The 25,327-nt window shown below is 42.3% G+C and overlaps 2 protein-coding genes across 2 annotated transcripts; one reads left to right on the top strand and one right to left on the bottom strand.

Annotated features, from left to right (window-relative positions):
* The first annotated feature begins 4,610 nt into the window (after nucleotides 1–4,610).
* Nucleotides 4,611–15,166, top strand: SSB (small RNA binding exonuclease protection factor La). Its single transcript, XM_056861188.1, has 11 exons — nucleotides 4,611–4,681; nucleotides 5,299–5,402; nucleotides 6,717–6,891; nucleotides 7,636–7,743; nucleotides 7,833–7,933; nucleotides 8,743–8,814; nucleotides 8,906–8,948; nucleotides 10,806–10,946; nucleotides 12,169–12,352; nucleotides 13,485–13,598; nucleotides 15,066–15,166. The coding sequence occupies exons 1-11, from the start codon at nucleotides 4,616–4,618 to the stop codon at nucleotides 15,164–15,166; spliced, it is 1,209 nt and encodes a 402-aa protein (XP_056717166.1). The 5' UTR covers nucleotides 4,611–4,615.
* Nucleotides 15,167–15,228: 62 nt separating this feature from the next.
* Nucleotides 15,229–25,011, bottom strand: METTL5 (methyltransferase 5, N6-adenosine). The gene is made up of 7 exons (XM_056861106.1): nucleotides 24,842–25,011; nucleotides 23,711–23,825; nucleotides 22,161–22,342; nucleotides 20,909–20,991; nucleotides 20,607–20,658; nucleotides 18,587–18,636; nucleotides 15,229–15,303 (listed from the first exon to the last, which is right to left on the bottom strand). Exons 1-7 carry the CDS (start codon nucleotides 24,948–24,950, stop codon nucleotides 15,259–15,261), a joined length of 636 nt encoding a protein of 211 aa, XP_056717084.1. The 5' UTR covers nucleotides 24,951–25,011; the 3' UTR covers nucleotides 15,229–15,258.
* Between the last annotated feature and the right edge of the window lie 316 nt (nucleotides 25,012–25,327).

The raw sequence follows: 25,327 nt of genomic DNA on the forward strand, positions 1-25,327 counted from the left end.
ATGGCCCGTGAATGATGTCCTAAATATCCAAATGGCCCTTGGCAGGAAAAAAAAAGGTTCCCCACCCCTGCCCTACTGTGTTGTTGTCATTGGGAATTGAGACAACAATACAGAATAAAGCGATGCTTTGGAGGGGAAAGAATCCCCCCACCCCTTCCCCTTGTTGGAAAGGCTTGATTGGGAGGGGAAAGAAAGCCACACACACCCCTCTCCAAGCCGAGAAAGCCCGGGGAGGCGGTCGCAAAGCTCGGCCCCTCCTAGGCCAGGCCGGGAAGGAGGCGCGGCCGTCCACCGCACAGGCTGCTGGGCCACTCGGTGCAGGAGAGGTCGGCCTTCCAGGAACCGCAGCAGCCTGCCGGTGAGTGCAGGTGCGCTATCGCTTCCTTTAGGGCGCGTGCAAGGTGGGTTGGGGCGCGCGGGCTTTTGGGGCGCGCGGCTCCCGGGAACACGCGGCCCCGCGCGCGCCTGGGCGAAACCCTCCCTCCCCTTTGCAGGGCGCGTCGCCGCTTGGGCCCCTTCCACGTGTAGGTGTCCCGGAGGCGATGGAGGCGGTGGGGCTTGCCCTCCGGCGGGTTGCACGCACGGGTTGCCTGTTCCCCCGCGGTGGGTTGGCACGGGTTGGGCCCGGGAGGCAGAGTGGTGCAGGCAGGGACCTATATGCGCAGTATATTGTTACTTCTTATTTATTTATTTAGTTTTTAAAAAAAAAAACTCCCTGGGGTTGGGTGTTTGGCTTGCAAGGGGTGGGGGCTTCTGGGCTTGAAACGGGGCAAAAGGCTGCTAGCTGGCGCAATTGGGTAAAGGAGGCGTAGAGGAGAGCCCAGGCTGCGGGGGAAGCATCGCCTCTCCCTCCCTCTGCGCTCCCACGTGCTCAGGAAGCAGGCATCTCGCATATCCGGGGTGTAGTGTAGGGATAGGAGTTGTATGGGTGCGAAAGCTGGGCATGGATGAAAGCTGATAGGAAGCAAGTGGGCTCCTTTGAAATGTGTTGGGGGAGAGTGTTTCTGATACTCCTAGTATCAGAGGAGCATGCCTATTATATTGGGTGCGGTGGAACACAGGCAGGATGGTGCTGCTGCACTCGTCTTGTTGGTGGGCTTCCTGGAGGCACCTGGTTGGCCACTGTGTGAACAGACTGCTGGACTTGATGGACCTTAGTCTGATCCAGCAGGGCCTTTCTTAATTTCTTATTATAATTGTATTATAATTACAATAGGTGCTGTGGAGCACAGGCAGGATGGTGCTGCTGCGGTCGTCTTGCTTGTGGGCTTCCTAGAGGCCCCTGGTTGGCCACTGTGTGAACAGCCTGCTGGACTGGATGGGCCTTGGTCTGATCCAGCAGGGCCTTTCTTATGTACCCTGGACCACCCACCAAAGAAACCAATCAGTGGGTTCTAGATCAAATCAAGCCTGAACTGACCCTAGAAGCTCAAATGACTAAACTGAGGCTATTGTATTTTGGTCACATTATGAGAAAAGAGTCACTGGGAAAGACAGTCATGCTAGGAAAAGTTGAGGGCAGCAGGAAAAGAGGAAGACCCAACAAGAGATGGATGGACTCAATAAAGGAAGGCACAGCCCTCAATTTGCAAGATCTGAGCAAGGCTGTCAAAGGGGGTTGCCACACTTGTATTCCCAGCGATGTATTAAGAGTTTGAAAATGTTATAAAAAATATTGTTTGCACTTTATTTGGCCCCTTCAGCTGTGACGACATCTTCCAACCATTTATTAGACGTGGTATCCAAAAACCCTTTTAAAGTGATGTTTTTTATAACATTTTCAAACTCTTAATACATTGCTTTAAAATTGTTTTTGGATACCACGGCTAATAAATGGTTGGAAGATGTCTTCACAGCTAAAGGGGCCAAATAAAGTGCGAACAGTATTTTTTATAACATTTTAAAACTTAATACATCACTGGGAATACAAAGTGCGGTAACCCCCAAAGACAGGACATTTTGGAGAACTTTGCTTTATAGGGTTGCCATGAGTCAAAATTGGATTTTTTAAAAATAAAATGCTTTTTGAGGAAATATCTATTTAGGATACATTGTAGTCCAAAGGTTATTCAACATGGAATAAGGATTAGCTTTTAATTATGTAGCATGAGACTGTATATTCATGCAATTTTTTTTGTAAATGAATTCCATTAATCCATTCACAGTGTTATGCTCTTCCAGAGGTTTCTGTAAGATTATTTTGGGCAGTTTTCCCATCTAGAAGATATCACAGATGCTTGGTTTTGCAATTCTCAAAACTGTGAATTTGTGTCTGCAGAGATAACATGCCTCTTCTTCACAGTAAAAATGTTATAAAAAATTTACAGAGTTGAGAAAGAGACCTTAATCCCATTGTTCCTTTGCAAACCTATGTACACAGAATCAGCCCCAAACCTCTTAGGTGCTAAATTTCAAGAACTTCAATGAATAGAAGATTGTTTGGAGTGGAATAGATCTGCACAAGGAGCTAAGTGTGAGGGGTAGGGGCAAGCAATAAAAATGAAAGCAAAACCTTTTGAGCAGAATATTCAACAAGTCTTGGGATCTTTGTGAGTATAGCCTGATGTTTATCATATTACTCTCTCCCTGGAGGAGAAAATCTATAATGGCAGCAGGTCGTAAAAGAGACCCAGTTTGGGACTATTTTAATGAAATTCCTCTACCCATGAGTAAGGCAGGCATGCATGCAAAATGCAAACACTGCAACAAAGAAATGTAAGGCATGGTGGCCTGAATGAAACTGGAGGTTGATAATTATTAAATTATTGCAAGGTGAACTATCTATGTATTTCTTATAACCAAATCAGTAACTGTTTTAACTGTAAAACTAATCTGAAAAGTTATTAATCTAAAAATAATTAAAATTCTAAATACTAAGATTATTCCAGCAAGAAGGAGTCTATATTGTGGAAATATGATTTAAATCAAGTCTTAATGACCAGTGATTTAAATTGATTGGATTTAAATCAAATCTACCCTGGCACTTTCTCCTTTAACCTTCAGCAGTAGTCTTTCAAGTCTTCTGCTATTTTCTGCCAGTACTGTGCGGTATCATCAGCACATCTCAAATTGTTAATGTTTCTCCCCGCAAGTTGCGCATCAAAACAATCAGATGCTGTGGCACACCCACTTCCTTTAAAACACTGGTTCCCAACCAGGGGTCCATGGACCCCCAGGGGTCCGCGAGAACTAAATTAAGGTCCGCGAAACAAACCCATAATAAATTAATATTTTCAATTAAAAGTTCTATATTATAAAATATATATATTCAAATATAATTCTAAGTTTAATGTTTAACAAACAGTTATGATTAAAGTTTATTTTCAAATTCCCAGAATTTTTATTTTGAACCTTGGGGTCCCTGCACCAAACAAAAAAGTCCTAGTGATCCCTAGTCAAAAAAAGGTTGGGAACCACTGCTTTAAAACATTCCATAGCTTATCATGATCCACACAGTCAAAAGCTTTGCTGTAATCTATGAAACTCAAGCTGAGTTCCTTCTGAAATTATCTTGTACGCTCCAGTAACCAATGTAAATTTGCAGTATGATCCCTAGTGCCTCTGCCTTTTCTGAATCCAGCTTGAACATCAGGCATTTCTTGTTCCATATATGGTAACAAATCCTTGTTGTAAGACTTTGAGCATCATTTTACTCGCATTATAAATTAATGTTGCTGCAGTCTTTGATGTCTCCTTTTTTGGAATTGGGATGTAAATTGACTGTTTTCGGTTTGTGAGCTATTGTTTTGTTTTCCATATTTGTTGGCATATTCTTTTTAAGATTTTGATGGACTCTGTTTTTGTGGCTTAGAATAGCTCTATTGATATCCCATCTGTTCCTGGTGATTTGTTTCTCTCGATTTCTCACAGTGCAGATTTCACTTCACTTTCTGAAACTGCAGGTTCTTCTTCAAAAGATTCTTTTTGGAACGAATCTGTCATCCTTTCATCTCTTCTGTATAGTTCTTCATTGTATTGTTCCCACCTTTTCTTTATTTTGTTCTGTTCAGTTAATGTATTTCCATGTTTACCTTTCTGCATGCCTAACGGTGCTTTAAATTTCCCTTTGATTTCTTGGATCTTGTCGAACAGTTATCTAGTTCTTCCTTTTTTGTTGTTCTCTTCTATTTCTTTATTGTAGTAGTTCTCATCTCTACGTGCGAGTCACTGGAATGCTGCATTTAGACTTTTGATTCTGTTTCTGTGGCCCTTTTTCTTTTGTTTCTTGACTATCTTTAGCAATGTTAAGAGTTTTCTCAGTCACCCATCAAGGCTTTTCATTTCTATTGGGTACAGGAATAGTCTTTGCACATTCTTCCTTGATAATATCTCCTGTTTCAGTCCATAGTTCTTCTGGTTCACATTCACCTGAACATAGTAATGCAACTCTGTTCTTTACATGTTCTTTAAACTCTTCAGGAATGTTGCTTAGATTGTATTTTGGCATTGTGAATGTTTTGGGTCCCCCCCAGCTTTTTCTAATTTTCAATATTAACAATTTATGGTCTGAACCACAGTTGTCTCCTGGTCTTGTTTTAGCAGAGAGAATAAAGTACAATTGAACAATTTAAATCTCCAGTAACTGCAAATACTGTTCTGATTGTAGGTGGTGAATATGGCTGAAAATGGAGATCATGAAAATATGTCTGATTTGGAAAGGAAGGTCTGCCAGCAAATTGAGGTATGGCCTCTTCTTTCACAAGTTTTTAACATTTTATCGTTGTCGAATACCTAGGGTAGAATCCAAAAGTTTCTTCTGGGAATGGAGCAGCACTTCTGCTCATGCCAGGGGGGGCTGTCTGCAATCCCCCTCCCCCAAGAAGCAGCATCTTGTGGGGGGTAAAGTAGGAAGGGGGAGGTTGGGAAAGATCTGTTAAGTGAGTGGTTTTGAATACTTGAATGCAAAATGTGGTCGGGGGGTACATGTGAACATTCTTGTAGCAATAGAATTGAAACAGGTTCAGTGGGTGGCGAACTGCCAGTTCATCTACTAGGTTTTTTCTGCTGGACTTCCAAGGTTAACTCTTGGGATGATGTCATAGTCTCTCTTGGAGTTGGAATCCATATGTATTACTTACATACCTGCCAAGCCTCAGTTCTATCTGTTTACATTATAATTAAGAGATACCCACTGTGCAGTCTTTATAACCCTGGATAGTTCTTTTGTGCAAATAAATGCAGATAAAAATCTAAGGATATTTTTATTAGCTGCCTGACAAGGATCAAGCTATTTGATAATTGCAGCAGCAGTCTCTTTGCTTGGTTTCAATATGTGTATTGTTCCGACCGATTTTACAGTACTATTTTGGCGATCACAACTTACCACGAGACAAATATCTTCAGGAGAAGATCAAGCTAGATGATGGCTGGGTGCCTTTAGAAATAATGATCAAATTTAACAGGTAAATCTTACGTGTGCTTATGTGAACCGTGGGGTCATAATCTCATGGGAGGGAAGAATGAACTTGTTCTGTTCTGTGGTACAACTATCTTGCTGGATAGATTTGTTTTCCTTCCCCCAAAGAATGTTGTGGTCAGCAAGTAACAACCTTCTGGTGGCCCCTGGTCCCAAACATATCTGGTTGTCCTCAGCCAGGGCTTTTTTGGCCCCGGCCTGGTGGAGCACTCTGTCAAATGTACCCAGGTACAATTCTGCAGGGCCTACAAGACACAGATGTTCCGCCAGGCTTTTGGTTGAGGAGAGGAGCAGTTGTCAATCAGCTGGCCTCTCTTTCTCCCCTTCCTTTTTCTTTCCTTTACCTCTCCTTTCTATCCTGTTCCTTTGTCCTTTTCCTTGTCAATGGGGGGCATAGGCAGGGACATCTTTATTGGCTCCTCTACTCTGCATTTGCAGGATTTCTCCCTAGAACTGAAATTGAAGGCATCAACTGAGAGAGCCATGATCAGGGCGCTTTTGTTAGTCTTTTGTGATTATAATTTAATTTATTTTTATATGTTTATTTATATTTTTAATTTGAATTTATTCATGTTGTTAGCCACCCCAAGCCTGGCTTAGGTTGAGAAAGGGCGGGGTAAAAATATAACAAATAAAAAAAATATTACCTTTCTGCAAAATTAAATCAGTCCTCTTTTTATGATTTTTTTAAACAGCTGTAAATCAAATGTTTGTCACTGTGTTTATCTGTCTGAACTGAAAAGACATTTTATTCTACTCAGGAGCACAATTCTAAAGCCTATGGTTCTGGTTCCCCCACCTCCCCCTCCCCCTAAATCTCTTGTACTGCAAAATATAGATCTGATAAAGGATCAAATTTAAAGTTAAGGGCTTTTGTATACATGACTCTGTTCACATTTAAAGATGTTAAGCAACTTGAAGAAAAGTAAGCCGAAATGCAGAAGTGAGGGTTGGTTGTTATGGGCCAGACAGTGTTTTTGCATGACACAGCAAGCTTATTAACAGTGTCTGACTATTAATAAAGTTGCTTGAAAATAAATATGACACATGACCCATTGTGTTGTCTCTTGAAATCAAGCATTAATAATACATGTTTGTACACATTGTTTATTTTTGTACATGGTCGGGGGAGAGACTAACTTGAATGCTTGATAGGGTCCCTAGTTGCCGTTTTAAGAAAGTGAGCTTTGCCTTTAATGTTTTCATACAGCATTTAGAGAACTATTTTTTAAAAAAAATCTGGGTTTTAATTTTTTAAAGCAAACCTTGACTACCTTGTCTGTTTTCCAACCTCTCATAGATTAAATCGCCTGACAAAAGACTTTGATACAATAGTGGGAGCGTTAAAAAAATCAAAAGGAGATCTTATGGAAGTCAGTGAAGACAACACCAAAATTCGAAGATCTCCAAGTAAACCTCTGCCGGAAATCACTGAACAATATAAAAATGCAGTTAAAAGCAGATCTGTGTATATTGTAAGTGCAAGTGATACACTCTTCTTCTCTGTGTTTCAAACGTTATCTTCGGGGATTCTTTTTGTGCTGAGGATTCTAGGGAGTGTTTTAGCTTATTCAGTTAGAGTGAAGCTATGCTCATGAACTGTACTCTTGCTCTGGAAGATAATTTCCCCAGAATCTTGCCCTGTGCATTGTAGGAGAAGGCCAGTGATGATAGGCAAGCCGTATTTCAGGAAAGAAGCATGTTAAGTCCCCAAGAAAACCCCAGGATTCCCTGAAACACATTCTAAAGATGACAGGTCCACATTTATCTTGGATCTTATTGGCCCGGATGTTTTAAAAACTGAGTTTTTATACTTTGTTATGCAGATTTACCTGTTGTTTTTTGCCAATTTTGCATAGTTTATACCCCTTCTGTTAGCCACAAGGAGAGATATGGAACTGTGCTCTCTTCCTGCACTGCAGCTTCTGGTGTACACAGACTTGAAATCAGGTTTTGAGAATGTCATATTGCAACAGATAAATTATATCCTTGTGAAGGGTGGCTTCTGCATACAGAAAAACATGTATCCCTGTCTATTTGAAGTAATTTACAAGTCAGTTCTGTGGATGGCTGCAGTAGGACTACACTAGGTATAAAATGACCCAGCTGTCCTTAAATTAGACAGTAGCCTTCTTTAAAGCTTTTTTTGTCTGTATTATGTGTGTGGGGAGGGCATGTGTGCTTGAAAACTCTTAACTTTCCCAAACCTCATTTTGCAGAAAGGCTTTCCATTAGACGCAACTCTTGACAATATCAAAGAATGGCTAGACAGTAAAGGCAAAGTAGAAAACATTCAGATGAGGAGAACATTTCAGAAAACCTTTAAGGTAATTTATTTTACTCAGAATTCTGCCAGCTATGAGCTGTGTGTGAGAATCTTCCACTGATATAATTTAATACTCTTTGATTCAATCAGGGTTCGATATTTGCGGTCTTCGATACTGTCGAATCTGCAAAGCAGTTTGTGGAGCTTCCGGGCCAAAAGTACAAAGATACAGAACTAATTGTGCTCTTCAGGTAAGTATGACTTAAAACAATGCGCTTAGTGCTCTGGTATGGACTTGAATTGATTTGAGTCTCCTGACTGAAGAAGGCAACCTGTGTGGAGGTGTTTATAGATTACTAGTTTTTTTTAAATATTCAAACTTGCTGTGCATTTCTGAGCTATGTGATCACTCTGGTGTCCTTGTTTGAATCAGTTAACTGTCTATAGATTTATTCTTTAAAACAACCCAGGCTGAAAGGCAGAGAATGGTCCATGTTTGCCCAGTCAGCTTTGTTACTGAGTGGGGATTGCAAGTCTTGCTTCCCTGGCTCAAGTCAGAAGTTCCACCTACTTCGTTGCACAGGCTGTACCATCTTGCCCTCATCTTGGTTCCTTCTCCCTTCTCCAAGAAAGCTTCTTGAACTCTGACAAAGGGAGCCTGCTATCAAACTGTAATAGACTCGCCTCTGTCATACGACCCTCTTAGGAACTGTACCACTGGACACTCTTCCTTTCAGCCTCATGATAACAAGCTTATTATTCTTTCTGCTTCCTGTTTTCTGCAACTTGATCCCTCTGCCAGACCTTTAGAGTAATTGCTGTCTGAGAAATTAAGGTTTTGTGCAGGGGAAGTGGAGAATAGTTATGCATTAGGATATCCAGATGGCCAGTTTTAATAAGGACTGCCTGTCAACACTAGCTGGTAAGCCTTGTCTAGCAGCAATAAAGTTGAGGATTGGTTGTGGCTCGGCTACTTGAAAATAGGCTGACATCTAAGGTAGTTATTATATATATATAGTAGCTCCCAAATTGGTTTCTAATTAGAACATATTTTGTGCAGGGATGATTACTTTGCAAAGAAGCATGAGGAGAGAAAACGGAGCCGATTGGAAAGAAAAGCAAAGGCCAAACAGTAAGGCGTCACTTTGGATGCATCTTTGTCTGTTTGGTTGTGAATCTGCCAGAAGGTTGCTTGACTGACTTCTGCAATCTCTTTGTAACAGGGAGAAGGAAGAAAAACAGAAGCAAGCTGAAGATGCTGAAATGGTACCTAATCCTTGACTCGATAAACTGGAGCCATTACCGCAGTATTTCTGTTGTTGTTTTTTTGCCCAGGCCTTGATCAGGGCTGCTCTAAAAGAAAAACTTGGAATTGCATATTAGTGTGTGACTGTAATTCGTGTATGTAGCTTGTGCTACTACAACACACCTCGTGCATTTTCTTATGTGTGTGCACATGCCTTAGCGTTATGTTCCATGACAATTAAGTCTACATAGTGCAGAACAAATCCTCAGGTGCACAAATGCAGAAAACTTGAATGTTAAAACTGCATAATTTTTCCCTTTAGAAGTGCACATTTTGATATGGATCTTATGGGAGGAAATCCCATCAATGGAAGCGAACGGTTCTCAGCGATTCCCCTCTCTTAACTGCAAGCCTCCAACTTAGTTTTCATACTGTTCCTGGGGGTTCCCCGGAGCAGCGTTTTGGGCTGATGGGGAATAGGACGCTTGCACCAAAATGAACACCAGTTGGTTCTTATGGACTTGCTGGTTAGAATCCAGCCGTGATCTATTTTAACTAGAACTCTTGAAGTAAGGAATTTTGACCCATTACCACTGCTAGTGATTTGAAGAAATTCAGGCAATAAAGATGCTCAAAAGATCTCTGCAGGAGTTAAATAGGTCATTTAGATCTGTGCAGGAATCTGTGCCATGGCTAAACCCTAGAATATATAAAGTGCTCCTAAACCAGTGGAGTGCTGTGAAGCAGAATTGTGAAGAGTCTCCTTGCGATCAGGAATTTCCAGGCAGACTAGAGCCTCTGCTTGTGGCCCCCCTTTAAAATAAATTAATCATTGGATATCTAATTCATAAGAGCTTTTTACCTGATGCTTATTAGGAATTTATGTGGTGTTTGAAGGAGTTTTGTAGCAAGTGGTTCTGATTTTAGTGCTATTCGTCCATGTTACATACAAGGCTGTTTTAACAAAGATGGAAATCACCATGCAAAGCCTTATAGAGGAAATGGAATGGCAAGAACAAATTCCCAGTAGCTGAAAGTAAATGCAACAGTGTGCCAGATCAGATTCAAGCCCCCCCCCCAGTCTTTAATTTTAAATACAGCCTTCTCATTACACAAAGTTGTCCTGTACTCCTATGGTGTGGTGATAAATGCTAGCAGCTACTTACATCCTATGCAGCTGGGGAAATTGCCAGTCTTGGATTTAAAGGCTGCACAAAATTCTAAGTTGGAAAGAGACGTCTACGTGCTGCTATGGAATTCCAAAGCCAAGGTTACTTTACTGGCTTCTGTACTGGATCCACTGTGCCATGTGGAGAGATGTCATCTGTGGCGCTGAACTAAAGCTGCGTTGATGGAGCATGGTATAAAAAAGCTGAACCCATTTTAAGCCACACACTGGTCAGAAGTACATGATCTAGTCTTTCAGCAATTAATAGTGCTGAATGATTACATCTAGCAAACAGGAACTAGTGAGCTGATGAAAGGGTCACTTCTGTTATTACACTATCCAGCTATAACATTTTTATGTCACCCTGCCCTCCAAGGAGATCAGTGGCCTACATTTCTTCTCTCCCTTTTATCTCACAATAACCCTGTGAGGTAGGTTACGCTGAGAGAAAGTGTGGCTCCAATTTACCCAGTGAGCTTCATGCTGGAAGGGGATTTGAACATGGGTCTCACAGTCCTCAGCCGGCAGACTTGTACATTAGCTTTGTATTTTGTTTCAGGCAGTCTTAACTATGTATATGCCCCTCTTATTGTCAAAAGAGTAAGAAACTGGATTTCACCACATAATCTCCAAGGATATAAACATCTTGTCCCATCTAACAGGAGTTATCTTCTTTCCTTCTCTTGCTTTTTTAATAATAATAAAAAAGAAATCTCTGGAGGAGAAGCAGGGGTGCTTGCTGAAATTCTCTGGAGAGCTCGAAGATCAGACTTCCCGAGAAGATCTCCACGCAGTTTTCTCAGACCATGGCGAAATTAAATGGATAGACTTTGTCAGAGGTGCAAAAGAGGTTAGAGATGGGTTGCTTGCGATAGCTGAAAATGATGTTGTGTTTCTGCTTTGATGAATGTTTTTTTGTCTTAAACTTTATAAAGAGGTGCTTAACTGCTGTCATAACAGAAATTTTGGCAATCCACAAATTACTCTGTTCTCTCCCCCGCCCATCACTTGCAATACGTGGGGCCTAAAGAAATGTCCTAGCTTTCCAGAAAAAACCCTGCTTGTCAGTTGCACACTCACAATGCAATCCTGTGCAGAGTTATTCTGGACTAAGCTCACAGAATTTGATGGGCTCATACTGGAGTAATTCTACACAGGATTGCATCGTCGTGGCCATTAGAGCCATCAGTGGAAGAAAAGCAATAAACAAAAGCACATAAACCAATGCATATCTGCAACAACTAACGTTGGCCAACAAGGACATAATTTCCTACCCATCAGCTTTTGCTCAAGCTAAAAAGCCTGTTGAAAAAAGATGCCCTTTCCTTGCTTGCTGAAGTGGAGAAGAGACTAGCATCGAATTCTTGAGGACCTTAAGTGGCAGCCAGTAGCCCATGAGGCCTGATCCGATGTACGGACAGCTGCTTCCATACTAATTGATTATAGTGGTCAAGTCCATTCTCTAACTAGCACTAAAGGAGAAAGAATGAGGGACCATTTTCTTCAGGCAGCGCCCCTTTTCTTGAACACATGAAGCTGCCTTACACCGAACCCGACCACTGGCCTATCAAAGTCAATGTTGTCTCCGCAGACTGGCAGCAGCAGCTCTTTAGGGTCTCGGGTGGAGGTCTTGCAATCCCCTACTACCCAGTCCTTTTAACTGGAGATGCTGGTGCATGTACCTGGCACCTGCATGCCAAGCAGACAGCAAGGCCTTGCCACTGAGCAGATACGAGACAGTCAAAACAACACAGGCTGTCATCTGGCATGCCCCCCAGAACAACACCCATATTAAATGAGGATCATAGGTAGTGAGGAAGACTGTTCATTGAACGGGACCTGTATTGTCTTCACTGCCACTTCGGGTGTGGCTTTTGACAGTTCCTAACCGACAAGCACTGCTAAAGCTGTTGCTTCAGACTACAAATCAGAGGACAGCCACAATTAATGGGGGAAGAAAATTAGGTGTGTTTTTTCCCCTGGGCAGAAATTGAGTATTACAGAATGAATGGGATGAAAGTGAATCAAGGCATCTTCTGCTGGCAGATTCAGACTTCTCTTTGTTTGCACAGGGAACCATCCTGTTCAAGAGCAGTGCACAAGAAGCCCTAAGTAAAGCCCAAGAAGCAAACAGCGGGAATCTGCAGCTGCGGGACAAAGATGTCACATGGGAGGTGCTTGAGGGAGATGTGGCAAAAGAAGCCTTGAAGAAAATCATGGCGGGACAGCAGGAACTGCTAAACAAGAAAGGAAGAGGTGACTCCTTCCCTCCTTTGCTTACTAACTTTGTCTGCCTTAGAAGCTAGATCTTACACTGCCAACAAGCTGTCGGGGGCAAGGAATACGTACCGTTCTGTTTCAGGCAGGCCCATTTGTATTAGGGTGCAGGCACCTGGTGGTGTGGATGGGCAGTAGATTCAGGCCTCTGACGAAAGGAAGCACTTCAACAAGTAATTAAATGGCGGTGATTCACTGCTAGTGGATGTAGTAATGGCCCCAAGCATAGATGCATTTAAAAGGGAGTTAGATGGTCATGAATAACAGATCCATCAATGGCTGCTGGCCATGATGACTGCTGGGAATCTCGATGTCTCCTGAATAGCACTGATAAGAGACAGTGCCTTAGGTCTATTTTCAGTGGGCCGTAGAAGGAAACCTAGAAGGACCAAAATCCATACGCTCCTAATCAGGGCGAGAAGTAGTAGCCTTCATACGGAAGGGGCAGGGAGGTAAAAGGCAGTGCTGGAAAGCCTACTAAGGGTGGGATACCAGCAAGATTTTACATTATGCCGGGGCTGTGAAGGTGAGAGAGGGGTACTCTAGTGGTAGAGGTGGTGGCTGGGATCTTCAGGCTGGTTCACACACCTGCTTTAGTTTCTCATGACTGACTACTTCCAGCTGAATGTGCAAGCTGATAAGGCCTTTTGTGTTAGGACATGGAAACTCTGTCTGTGGTGTATGATCTGTCATGGCTCACATACCCATGCAGGTAGCTACTGGGCGCTCCCCTAATTTAAGGGAGGCTGCAGTAATCCATGGGCTGAAACACAGGTGTCATAATGTATACCTGTCATAAGACCAGGCTGAATTGGACCAGGGTCCAGCAGTCTGTTCACACAGTGGGCCAACCAGGTGCCTCTAGGAAGCCCACAGACAAGACAACTGCAGCAGCATTATCCTGCCTGTGTTCCAAAGCACCTAATATAATAGGCATGCTCCTCTGATCCTGGAGAGAACAGGTATGCATCATGACTAGTAGCCATGAATACCTCTCTCTTCCATGAACATGTCCACTCCCCTCTTAAAGCCTTCCAAGTTGGCAGCCATCACCACATCCTGGGGCAGGGAGTTCCACAATTTAACTGTGCTGTCCTTCCTGGTTGTAAAGGAAAAGGTGGCAAAGGAGCCCCAGGCGCAAAGAACCGGAAAGTGAAATTCCTCGGCAAGAAGACAAAATTTGAGAGTGAAGATGAAGAGGAGGGTGGAGACAATGATACTACAGGTGAGTCATCTGTTTTAATGGCATTTGTCTCAAGGAATCACTGAGTCACACAGAAATGCATGCTGTTTCTTCTCCAGATCAGAATACTGTTCCTTATACAGAAACATGAAGGATAAGGACAAAATTTGTATAATGGGTGTGGGGGGGATTAATTGTATAACAAGAGCCATTGTGATGTGGGGGCTAGAGTCATGGATTTTGACCTGACAACTTGGTTTAAATCCTTTCTCCATTTACTGGGCGACCTTGGACATAATATCTTTGTCCAGCTTTCACAGGATTACTGGGAAAATAGCAGAAGGAACATTTCTATGTTCAGTGTGATTTTGTCCAGAAGTCCTAACTCCTAACAAAATCGCTACCTTGTAGAAATTGAACTTATCAATAGCTGTTTAAAATCAGCTTGATAGTCCTCAAGAGTCTTGGCAGGCAAATTATGAAAGGACACAGTTTTAAAACTCCTCAGCCTGATTCCTAACCTCCCTTTCCCTTTAGGCTGTACCTACTTCTGTTTGTAGAAGAGGGATGAATTTTGCCAATTTCTCCTCTCAATTCTGACTCTTCCAGTTTTGGGGAGGGGGAAGCAAGAAAGTTGCCTTTGACGCCATATTAGCAAAGCTGTGCTGATTATGATCTGCACCTTAATTTGGAATAATATTTTTTAAAAGAGTGTTTTGGAGGAAGAAGGAACCACTGAGCCAGAACTACCCATCTGATTCTGTAGAACCTCGTTAGGTCTTGTTCCCGTGGCAGAGGGAAATGTTGCCGTGTGACTCCCTTTCATACTACCCTATGAAGGCAAGGAGTCCCAGATCATGCAGGATGAAGGAATGTTGCAGTTCAATCCCATTTGCAGGAGAAACTATATCCTGTGATCCAGGACTCCTTTCCTTGCCTGATAGCACAGGAAAGAGCTGTGGTCTAATGTTGCTGGAGTTATGCAAGACGAGAGCCTTAAATGCCCCTGCCCTTTCAGCATGCAACCTGGATACTATCCTCTGTATGGAGAACCCCTCCATTAAATTCTGGACACATTATTGTGTTTAGACTCAAGCACACACCAAAGAGAGCTGCTCTGTACATTAAGGAGGGATGTGCGTATTTATCAGATTTCTAGTGTGTGGTAGCCAATGTGAAACCAACCTTCTGATGAGGAGGTTGCTTATTTAAATAGTTAAATTTTAAAAAATGTTTTCATGTTTGCATTCTTGGGGACTCCTTTGAGTGGAAAAGTGGCAGAGATAGGTTTTAAATAATAAATTATAGAAAAAAATATTTGTGAATTCAGGTAACATATCCATTCTGGCCAGTTTTTAGCAGAATCATTTGAGCTTATTTACAAAAACACAGAGCAACGGAAATGCTAGCTGTGTATAAAACTTCAATACTACTAGCTTCATTTTCATTGCTTTGAATGCGAGTTGAATTGCTGCGAATCACACCGCTGACGGATCTCAAATGTTATAGGGCCAGCAAATCCCAAGAAAAGGCCATTAGAAGACGCAGAGAAAGAAGGATCTGCCCCAAAGCAGGTGAAGACAGAAAACGGTTCTGGAGATCATGCATAATACTAAAAAAAGGAAAAAAAGAAAGAAAGAAAAAGAAAAAGCATTGAATCTTTATTTTACTTAGAAGTTTTAAGTCATTCCTTCATTTGTTTTCATTCTTCACTCGAGAATCTAATAAAATCTACTTCGATGTCCACCTGCAAAGGGCAAAGAAAAAAGCTGCTTCAATTTAGATTCCCCCTCCCCTTCTGGAAGCGTAGTCTATCATGCAATTTTTATATTTATAGTTTTGATACACAGTCAGAGACTAAAGGGGAAGGCTTAAGCAACTGTGTAAACTGTGTTCAAAAGTTGTATAAGTTGCATATACCAAATAAACTGCAGCATTTTAAGTGTCCGAATGCAATGAATTATTGGGTTAAGAGGTTTATCACTAATCTAAGTATAATGCTACCTGATTCTTTCAATGTTTTGAATGGTTTCCCTGTGTTCACTTAAGCAGAACATCTGTCAAACTTCATCTCCAATCTTTTATGTACCACAATTACAGGAAACATTTCACTTTCTCTATGTATCATCAATATGTCTAATTTTATGTGGCCCAATATGTGGCTGCTTCAATCTGAAGACTGGAGTCATGAACAGACAAGACATGTTTCTTCAAACCTGAGAAAACGCCAGATTTGCAGAAAAATTGATTTTTTAAAAAAAGTGGTGGCATTAACCGTCTCCCAATAATAGAAGTGTCTGTATCTTTTAATAAACAAATGCCTTCTGCAGTGGTCATTGTGGGGTTGCTAAGCAACCACAATACTGCCATCCTTCAAGCCTTGGTTTCTGTTAGTAAGACGGGAAGGGGCAGGCCTGTTTTGGCCTTTGAGGGAAGGCTCATCAGGGCCAAGCCCAGCAGCAATCACTGCAGGTCATGCTGCTTGCTACTATTCAACAGCAGCCACTGCACAAAAGCCAGTGTTGTGTAATGGTTAGTGTTTTAGACTAGGATCTCAGAAAGCCAGGTTCAAAATCCTACTCTGCCATGGAAGCTTGCTGGGTGACCTTGGGCCAGTCAGTCTTTCAGCCTAACCTTCGTCACAGGGTTGTTCGGATATAATGGAGTACAGAAGAACAAGGTGAGCTGCTTTGGGTTCCCTTTGGCTAAAGAAGGGGTATAAATGAAGTAAATATAGCTGAATATGGGGGCAGATAAAACAGGTTTGCTGGGTGGCTGGTAGCTGGAAAGGAGAGAAGGAATCTGGGAGAGAGGATATGCTAGCTGTCAGGAGGTAAAGGAAAAAGGAGGGGATACGAAGTGCCCCCTGCAAGTCCTTGTGGGGCCCCTCACTTGTATTTTTTTTAATTTATCATGTTACACCTTGATTTACTATGTGCATGGAACCTTCTCAATGCTAAACTTTGACTCTATATAGCAAAATCTAGAAGTATAGTGTTGACTAGAACCATGGGATAGCTACAGAACTTACTAAAGGTTATCATCTTAATTACATCTCCATACCTATAGAATGTTCTTTCAAATCAGCAATTTTGTTATAATTCCTAGAAGGGCCTACACAAGGACAGGCCTTTTAGGAGGCAGAGGTCACTGTACTGCTGACACTTCAGGTAGGGCTGTCCAATTTCTTGAGGTTGGGAGGGCTAGACTTATCCTAGCCAAGGTGTTTTTGGGGGGGAAGGGGGGCTAGGTTGACAATAACATTTCTCCCTCATGGAAGGTACTAAAAGCCAGAGCTGTTCTTTATCTTGCAGCTGCCTTTTATCATTTGAAATGAGAAAGTCCTTCTCTGCTATTATGCAATGCGGGACAGTTTGAAAGCACTGAAGATACTCTTATGCACCGCTTCTAGCCATTTGAAGGCAATGAGTGCCGATGTGGGTAAAATGGGCATGAGAGATAATGCACTACCGCGTTGAACAATGGGACAGACTGCCCCCTCCTTGTCTAAAAGGGGCTTCTGCAACCTCTGCTCCTACACATTCAAAACTGAAGGAACTAAGAAAGGTCCGGCTGTCAGCTGCACTAGTGTCAGCGTGTTATCTAAGAACATAAGAAAGGCCGTGCTGGATCAGACCAAGGTCCACCAAGGCCAGCAGTCTGTTCACACAGTGGCCAACCAGGTGCCTCTAGGAAGCCCACAAACAAGACAACTGCAGCAGTATTGTCCTACCTCTGTTCCAAAGCATCTAGAAAGGCTGAATGCTATGACCTGTATAGCAGTGGCTTGTTATACACACCAATAAATATGAGGACAGGCAATTAACTATGCTGGCCACTGACGCTTTCTCCTTAACAGCATTTCTAGTCACTGTCTTTCCTTGGTCATATCAGCTATGATGCTCCCTAGCCTCTCGTATAAGTTATCCCACTCTATGAATAAGAAGCCGGGGGGTGGGGGTTGGAATCTATTGGTCTTATTCTCACAAGTGGATTAGTCCCAAGTGAGACACATGGCTGAGGGGGGATTTAAACTCAGGAATCGCTAATTTGAGTCCAGAAACTACCCCAGCAATGGTCATAAGAACATAAAAATAGCCATGTGGGATCAGACCAAGCCCCATCAAGTCCAGCAGTCTGTTCTCACAGTGGCCAACCAGGTGCCTTTAGGAAGCCCACAAACAAGACAACTGCAGCAGAATTATCCTGCCTGTGTTGCACAGCACCTAATATAATGGGCGTGCTCATCTGATACTGGAAAGAATAGGTATGCATCATGACTAGTATTGATTTTGACTAACAGCCATGGATAGCCCTCTTCTCCATGAACATGTCCACCCCCTCTTAAAGCCTTCCAAGGTGGCAGCCATCACCACATCCTGGTCTTCAACTGGCACCAGAGAAGACAGAGGGAAAGGAGGAGATGACAATTGTACATGGTAAAAATTTTAAATGGGTCTTACATTGTAGATTCTAGTTAAAAACAGGGCCAAGTTCTGAGTGGTTTGCAGACCACTACCTTCAGACTAGAAACTTTGAAGAGAATACCAAAGGTGCATTGTTTTCTTCTTAGGAAATGTTATGTTTGGACAGTTACAGAAAGCCCTGATCAAGACGTTCTCACAGAGGATCTCATGAACATATAGAAGAAGAGTTAGTTTCTATATGCCGACTTTCTCTACCACTTAAGTAAGAATCAAAACGACTTACAATCACCTTCCCTTCCACACAACAGACATCCTGTGAGGTAGGTGGGGCTGAGAGAGTGTGACTAACCCATAATCACCCAGCTGGCTTCATGTGTAGGAGTGGGGAAACAAATCCAGTTCACCAAATTAGCGTCCGCCGCTCATGTGGAGGAGTGGGGAATCAAACCCAGTTCTCCAGAGTCCACCGCTCCAAACCACCACTCTTAACCACTACACCACACTCTTAGCAGTTGTCTAGCTGACACTGCATGAAAGCAACTTAAGCCTCAGTTAAATTGCTGATTAATAGGTCAACTCTATTAAAAGTTAATCAATACTTACTGATTTCTTTTTGTGGAATTTGTATGATGCTGGTAGGTCGTACCTTAGTTCTAAAAAAAAAATTAGAATTTAAGTTGTAATCAGTGCATACTAACATTATAGGCAATTTGCTCCTCTACATATGCTTTAGTTAACTGGTGAAGTAAAATTGCAGCTTAAACACCACCAAATCCTGTTCTGTAGAGTTACAATTCTGGGAAATGTAGCTTGGATCAGGAAAGTAATGGGTTGCAAAGGACTGCACGCTCTGCTCACTGAACAGATTCTTTCTTCCTCTTCCCACTACAGCTTATTGCATCCCTCAAAATGCTGCTGTTCTCTGTGGTTGTTGTTTTTGGTGGGGGACATGCTAGGAGACCCTCAGGAGCAACATGGGGTGTCATGTAGAAGTCTTGTGAAAGGGGGGGACAATCTGAAAAAAATGAACGTAAGAAAAGCCATGCTGGATCATACCAAGGCCCATCAAGTCCAGCTGTCTATTCACACAGTGTGGCCAACCAGGTGCCTCTAGGAAGCCCACAAACAAGATGACCGCTGCAGCATTGTCCTGCCTGTGTTCCACAGCACCTAATATAATAGGCATGCTCCTCTGAGACTAGAGAGAATAGGTATGCATTATGACTAGTATCCATTTTGACTAGTAGCCATGGATAGCCCTCTCCTCCATGAACATGTCTACTCCCCATTTAACGCCTTCCAAGTTGGCAGCCATCACCACATCCTGGGGCAGGGAGTTCCACAATTTAACTATGTGTTGTGTGAATTAATACTTCCTTTTATGTTTTGAATCTCTCACCCTCCAGTTTCAGCAGATAACGTTGTGTTCTAGTATTATGAAGGAGAAAAACTTCTCCCTCGCCACTCTTTCCATACCATGCATAATTTTATAGACCTATCATATCTCCCCTTAACAGCCTTCTTTCCAAGCTAAACAGCCCTACGCATTTTAACCACTCCTCACAGGGTTATGAAAGCAGAAAACAACTTTGGATCCTACCCAAATATTCAGACGTCACACACCACCTCCTGTTTGTTCAAGCATAAGCCTGGCTTACTCCAGGGCGTGCACATCCCGACTCCCCTCCCTTTGAGTGCAGAGCCAAGCGTGAAGACTTCCTGGTTTCAGAACAGTTAAATTTAAATGCAACGTGGGCCTTTTAACAAGTTCTCTTTCCTTCTTACCTACAACAACAGACTCAACACGTGGATTAGAATCCTGGTATGTAGGTAAGAGGAAAAAAGACGGTGCAATTGAGACATCACAACCAACTATTGTGAGATTTATAAGTTTCAAAACCCAGAAAGTATTTACTCTGTATCCGATGCAAGAAGGGGAAAAAAAACACTTGAGCCTGAGAATAAGCCAGGCTTGTTCTCCATTGTGACATCTGAATGCAGTCAATGGAGGTTTGCTCAGACTGGGCCCTTGAGGACTACGTACGTCATCTGCACCTTATTTCTAAGGTTCAAAAAGAGGAAGGAAAATCTTCAATATTCCTTAACTGAACCAAGTGGTACTTCAACTAAATCAGCTTCTACAAAGCAGATGTTTTAATCTTCTGGCTGCTCGTGGCTTATATATAAACAAGCTAAGAATGGAATATTACTGTATCCTCCTAATTTGTAGGGTGCTGTATTTATATTCTGTTTGGATCTCTGTCTAAAACACTAATTATGCCAATAAAGGTATGTGTATGTGTGTAATCAAGCTAAGACTTCTAAGTAGCTGCTGCAAAAATGACGTTTAAAATAGCTTTGCACTCCAAACTTTAAAAGGCTCCTGATGACTAAAGAGAAATATTTGCTATGGGATAGCCAAGTGTTAAACCGAAGAAAGCTTTTCAGAGTAGCCTGCATAGCAAATCACTGCTCTACTTAACTTAAATGCGTACAAATTATACCCCGCTCTTCCCCTAAGGACTGCAGAGGGTCTTACACATAAGCAGTTTGCAGGCCTAGACCTTCAACTGCAGAATCACATCATGTCTCCGCAGGCTATTTGAAAAGGGGTGGTTCCTACCTGCTAAAACTTCCATCTTCACTTTCCAGTCATCAGCTTTCTTCTGAATATGCTGAGAATGGAAAAAGTTTGAGGTATTTAGTGGTCTTGGTACCTGACAAAAGCCAGGTTTCAAACTGCCTATATCTATGCAGCTTCCATCTGGCTTGTGCCACAGCATTAATCCCAGTATAACTAAAGACAATACTCCCAAACATTTTGACTGTTTTAGTTGAATTGTGTTTGAAGGTAATACCCTGAATTTGGTTGGTTGTTGGTTTTTCCATCAGGTCTGGCTCTCTAAAAACATCTGCAAAACTTACTTGGCGGGTTGACGTTTTATGCAAGGAATAAACAGCCGTTCTCGCCATCCGCAGAGCTGTCTTGAGAAAAGCCATATCCATGCCTAAGAAAAGAAGAAGAGTTGGTTTTTATATGCCGACTTTCTCTACCACTTGAGACCCAAACTGGCTTACAATCACCTCACCTTCCCCTCCCCACAACAGACACCCTGTGAGGTGGGTGGGGCTGAGAGAGCTGTGACTAGCCCAAGGTCACCTAGCTGGCTCTGTGTTTAGGAGTGGGGAAACAAATCCAGTTCACCAGATTAGCCTCCGTCACTCATGTGGAGGAGTGGGGAATCAAACCTGGTTCTCCACATCAGAATCCACCGCTCCAAACCACCATACCACACTTAAAGACTACTCTAAGTTGGAACCTTCTGACTTATTCAACCACAAATACATATTTATTTTTAAAACTTATGTGTTGCTTCTTGTCTCATTGGCATGCAAAGCAGCTTGCGTAATGATAAAACCAGCAACACTAGAGTGTTAAACTATATTTTGGGAGATCCAGGTTCAAATCTCTTCTCTGCCATGGAAGTTCGTTGGATGACACTCTCAGCCTAACCTACCTTACAGGGTTGTTGTGAGGATAAAACAGAGGAGAGGAAAACAATGTAAGCCACTTTTAATCCATTGGAAAGAAAGGTAGGGTATAAATCAAGTAAAGTTTTTTAAAAAGTAAACACTATGTAAAGCAGCCGTACAGGGGAGTGGGGATGAAATACCACAGTTTCTAAGGTCCCTTTCATATGGGCACTTTAACCCATTTTGGCTTCTGAAGGGAAACAGATTTTTAAGGTTTTGTGCATCTCAAGGTGAAAGTTCAACAAAATATCCCTGGGTCAGAACAGGTTTTGGAAAACCTGGATTAAGACTTCAGTGGCTGCAGGAGGACACTGTTTGATCCTTAAGGTGTGTAAAACCTTAAAGAAAGAAAATCTGTTTGCCTTCAGAAGCCAAAGTGGGCTTTAAATCCTGGGTGAGAGGGACCTAACTCGAAGAAGAGTTGTTTTTTATATACTGACTTTCTCTACCCCTTAAGGGAGAATCAAACCGGCTTACAATCACCTTCCCCTCCCCTCCAGAAGCAAGATTAGCTATGCATTTGGGTGGATGAGTTCAGGTGGACTGAGTCCCGAGGTTGTTCGTCGCTAGGAGCAAGGATGCCTAGCCTTGCAACAAGGGTAGCTTTGTGAAGCTGCACGAAAACTCTAGGGTGGAAAATTACCTTTATTGTGCTTGGTTCCAAAGGGAGGATTCATAATGACGGTATCAAATGCTTTTGCCATTTCCTCAGGTAAGGAACATACATTGCACTGAACCATGTCAGTATTTGTGAGTTCAAACTCTTCAGCGTTTCTGTTAAATACTTCCAAAGCATCAGCATCAACATCAAAGCCTATACACAGCCTGGACAAAGGAAAAAGCTGGGCATTACATCATCTGAGCCAATGCTGAACCCTATTATTTTTCCTCCTCCTAGATATCTGTACCTAGCTGATATAAACCTAACAGAGACATATGGTACTTCATACTAGGATAACATTTTGATTATCTGTTCTGTCAACAAAAGAAATTTGTGTTAAGCTGATCAAAAGAACTTGATGCATTAATGAATGGGGGAAACAGAAGCAACAAACGCATTTCTGAAGGGCTTTTTCCTAGCAAGTCTGGCCACTCCTATGTCTGCTCATTCAGAAATTTAGCTTGCGAGTTAACTATCCTCTGCTTCCCATATATCTTTTCAATAATTCAACTAAAGCCTGAGTTATATATGCAAGAGAAGAAGGTGGGAATAAGGCAGTAGAATGAACTGTACAGTTTCCAGCTGTCCTACTTTTCTGCTTGTGTGGAGCTTTTATGTGAAGGAACATTCAAAGTTGGAATCCATCACCTGCATTCAGTTCCAGAGCTTTGACGTTCTACTATCTCCTTCTCTGGCATATGGTGAAGAAGGCCTAACATTTTGTCTTTGAAGCAAGAAGTAATGTCGTTCAGGCGAATGGTAACATTTGATACCAGTGAAACAACTTAAAAAATAGGTTTAAGGATGCACAATAAATAAATAAATCGTATGGGGAACCAACGCTGCCACATTCTTAGTAATTTTCTCCTGCACGTTGCTATACAAAGTGTGTGAAAGCTTAAAATAGGTAATAGTAATTTATCACCCTAGGCTCTAGTCTTATATAAACAGCTCTAGTCTTATATAAACAAGCAGTTAACCTGGGCAACTGCACAAGAATATGTGTGGTGAAGCACACAGAATGCACATCATATTCCACGCAATACAGAGAGGACATGAACATGCATTCATATTTACAGCAGGGGCAAACTAGGAGGGAAAAAACAACCCTGGAAAAGGGCCCTACCCCCACTCTCCCAAAGGAAGGAGGGGGAAAGAGCCTTATTGCCTGTCCAGCCAAGTCCAATCCACCATGATTCAGCTGGAAGGCACCATCCTTCTCACCACTGGGCTGGCCATGAGCAGCCAGGAAAAGTCCCGGTGGCTACAATAGCCGATCCACCCCTGACACACAGAAGAATTTCTATCCAATCTACGCCCTCAGCTCAAGGTGTGTATTTCCAAGGGTTATCAGTTGCACTTTTATGAGGTTGAATTCCAAGGAAGAAGGGCTACCACAGTGGGGTTGATGGATTTCACAGACATTTCAGTTCCATTTGTTTACCATTCTACTGAAGCACGAGCCAGCACTAACACCATCTTTCTCATCATTAAGAAAACCAGAGGGGAAAATGAGGGTGTCAGCAGCTTACCCGGCTCCCAACATGGCGCTACCAATGCTCAGCACACCACAACCGCATCCAAGATCTGCAACAATCTTGTTTTCAATATCATCAAATGTATTGTGAATTGTATAAAGCATACATGCTAGAGGAAAGATTAAAAAAAAATAAAGGCAATGAGATGAGGATATACAGTAAGTAGTACAACAAGCCTGAAATGATGCAAAGGTCCGTCTCATTCCCTTCTGCCTAAGCCCCTAACTAAGGCAGTACTGCCTGTGGCCAAAGGCCGTATTTTATAGTGAGAAACAGCAACCAAGAAGATTAAACCTGAAGTGAGGGTAAGGCTAATAATAAAAAAATCCAGGTGGCTCAAGCATGCATATAAAAGTATAGGCTGCGAAGGAAGATACACTATAATTATGCAACATATCCAAATCCTTTGTGATCCCAAATGTGAGAATTAGCTAAAAACCATATACTGTCCCACTAACCCCTTATTTCATAAGGAAATGTTTTAAATTCCAAAGCAGGGAGTAATTTTACTTGATAGCTTCTTCTGTACTTGCAGACCCCTGATTTTTTTTTGTGGGGGGGGGGGGCTATTCCAGACCTTGACAGGCAGGCGTGTTGGGTCATCATAACTTAGTACACTTCATAAATTTACCAAATTCTGGTTTTAAACCAAGTTCTTGGTTACCACAATTGTTCCAGGGAAATTACTTCTGATCCCCAACCAAAGGCCTGTTAATAGATACCTTGACAAAAAGATAATATCCAATGTCAATGTCACAGTGTTTTCTATTGAACAGCTTTGGTATCAGTTGATTATTCCCACCAGCTGAACCATACATTGAGATACAATCTAGAATGCGCTTATCAGAATCTGCAAGATAGTCTTGTAAAATTTAAGGCATAACAAGAATGATAAGCGCTCTGATCTGGATGGGCCAGACTAGCCCAATGTTGTCAGATCTCAGAAGCTAGGCACAGTCAGCCCTGGTTAGTACCTGGATGGGACACCACCAAGGAAGTCCAGGGTTGCTATGCAGTGGCAGGCAATGGCAAACCACCTCTGTTCATCTCTTGCCTTGCTGTAAGTCGACTGAGACTTGATGGCACTTTTCACCACCACCACGAAGAATGAAAACTGAAATTTACCTGCTATATGTGGCCTTGTTGGATATTGTTCGAGTAGCAGTTTTGGATCCTCAAAACCATCAACTTGCTGAAGACAACTTTCAAGTTCTTTAAGTTTTAATTTCTTCATCCTGACGTTTTAGAACTTGAAGATACAATCAAATATGCATATAAATTAAATATGGGAATGCTTTTTGCATTCGTGCCTGAGATCCAAAAGCCCAATAACTATTTTTGCTGTTTCTTTTATATAACAAATGGCTCGGCTGTTTTTGGTAGGTTCTCCTTTTGCTAGAGCCAGTGATGCACAACAGTCCTCCCATCTTCACATCAGTCAAAGCCTTCTAAAGGTGCCACCTGCTAATGGGTAAGGTCAACAGCTGCCTGTGCACACATGCTTTCTCTGTTGTGGCTCCCACTTTGTGGAATGGCATGCCTGAGGAGGCCACGACGGCCCACACACTTCTTTCATTCCACAACTGTGTAAAACAGAATTGTTCAGGAGTA

This window comes from Euleptes europaea, chromosome 15 (assembly GCF_029931775.1).
Source record: "Euleptes europaea isolate rEulEur1 chromosome 15, rEulEur1.hap1, whole genome shotgun sequence".
In the NCBI taxonomy this organism is placed as follows: Eukaryota; Metazoa; Chordata; class Lepidosauria; order Squamata; family Sphaerodactylidae; genus Euleptes; species Euleptes europaea.

Bases quoted from the DNA above. Each gene is read 5' to 3' on its own strand.
- SSB (XM_056861188.1), top strand. From the start codon at position 4,616: ATGGCTGAAAATGGAGATCATGAAAATATGTCTGATTTGGAAAGGAAG. The intron at 6,892-7,635 runs GTAAGTGCAAGT...CTCATTTTGCAG, and splicing joins AAAGCAGATCTGTGTATATT to AAAGGCTTTCCATTAGACGC. The intron at 12,353-13,484 runs GTGACTCCTTCC...CTGGTTGTAAAG, and splicing joins GCTAAACAAGAAAGGAAGAG to GAAAAGGTGGCAAAGGAGCC.
- METTL5 (XM_056861106.1), bottom strand. From the start codon at position 24,950: ATGAAGAAATTAAAACTTAAAGAACTTGAAAGTTGTCTTCAGCAAGTT. The intron at 20,992-22,160 runs GTAATTTTCCAC...TTCTTTTCTTAG, and splicing joins TGGAACCAAGCACAATAAAG to GCATGGATATGGCTTTTCTC. The intron at 18,637-20,606 runs GTAGGAACCACC...TTTTTTTTTTAG, and splicing joins GAAGATGGAAGTTTTAGCAG to AACTAAGGTACGACCTACCA.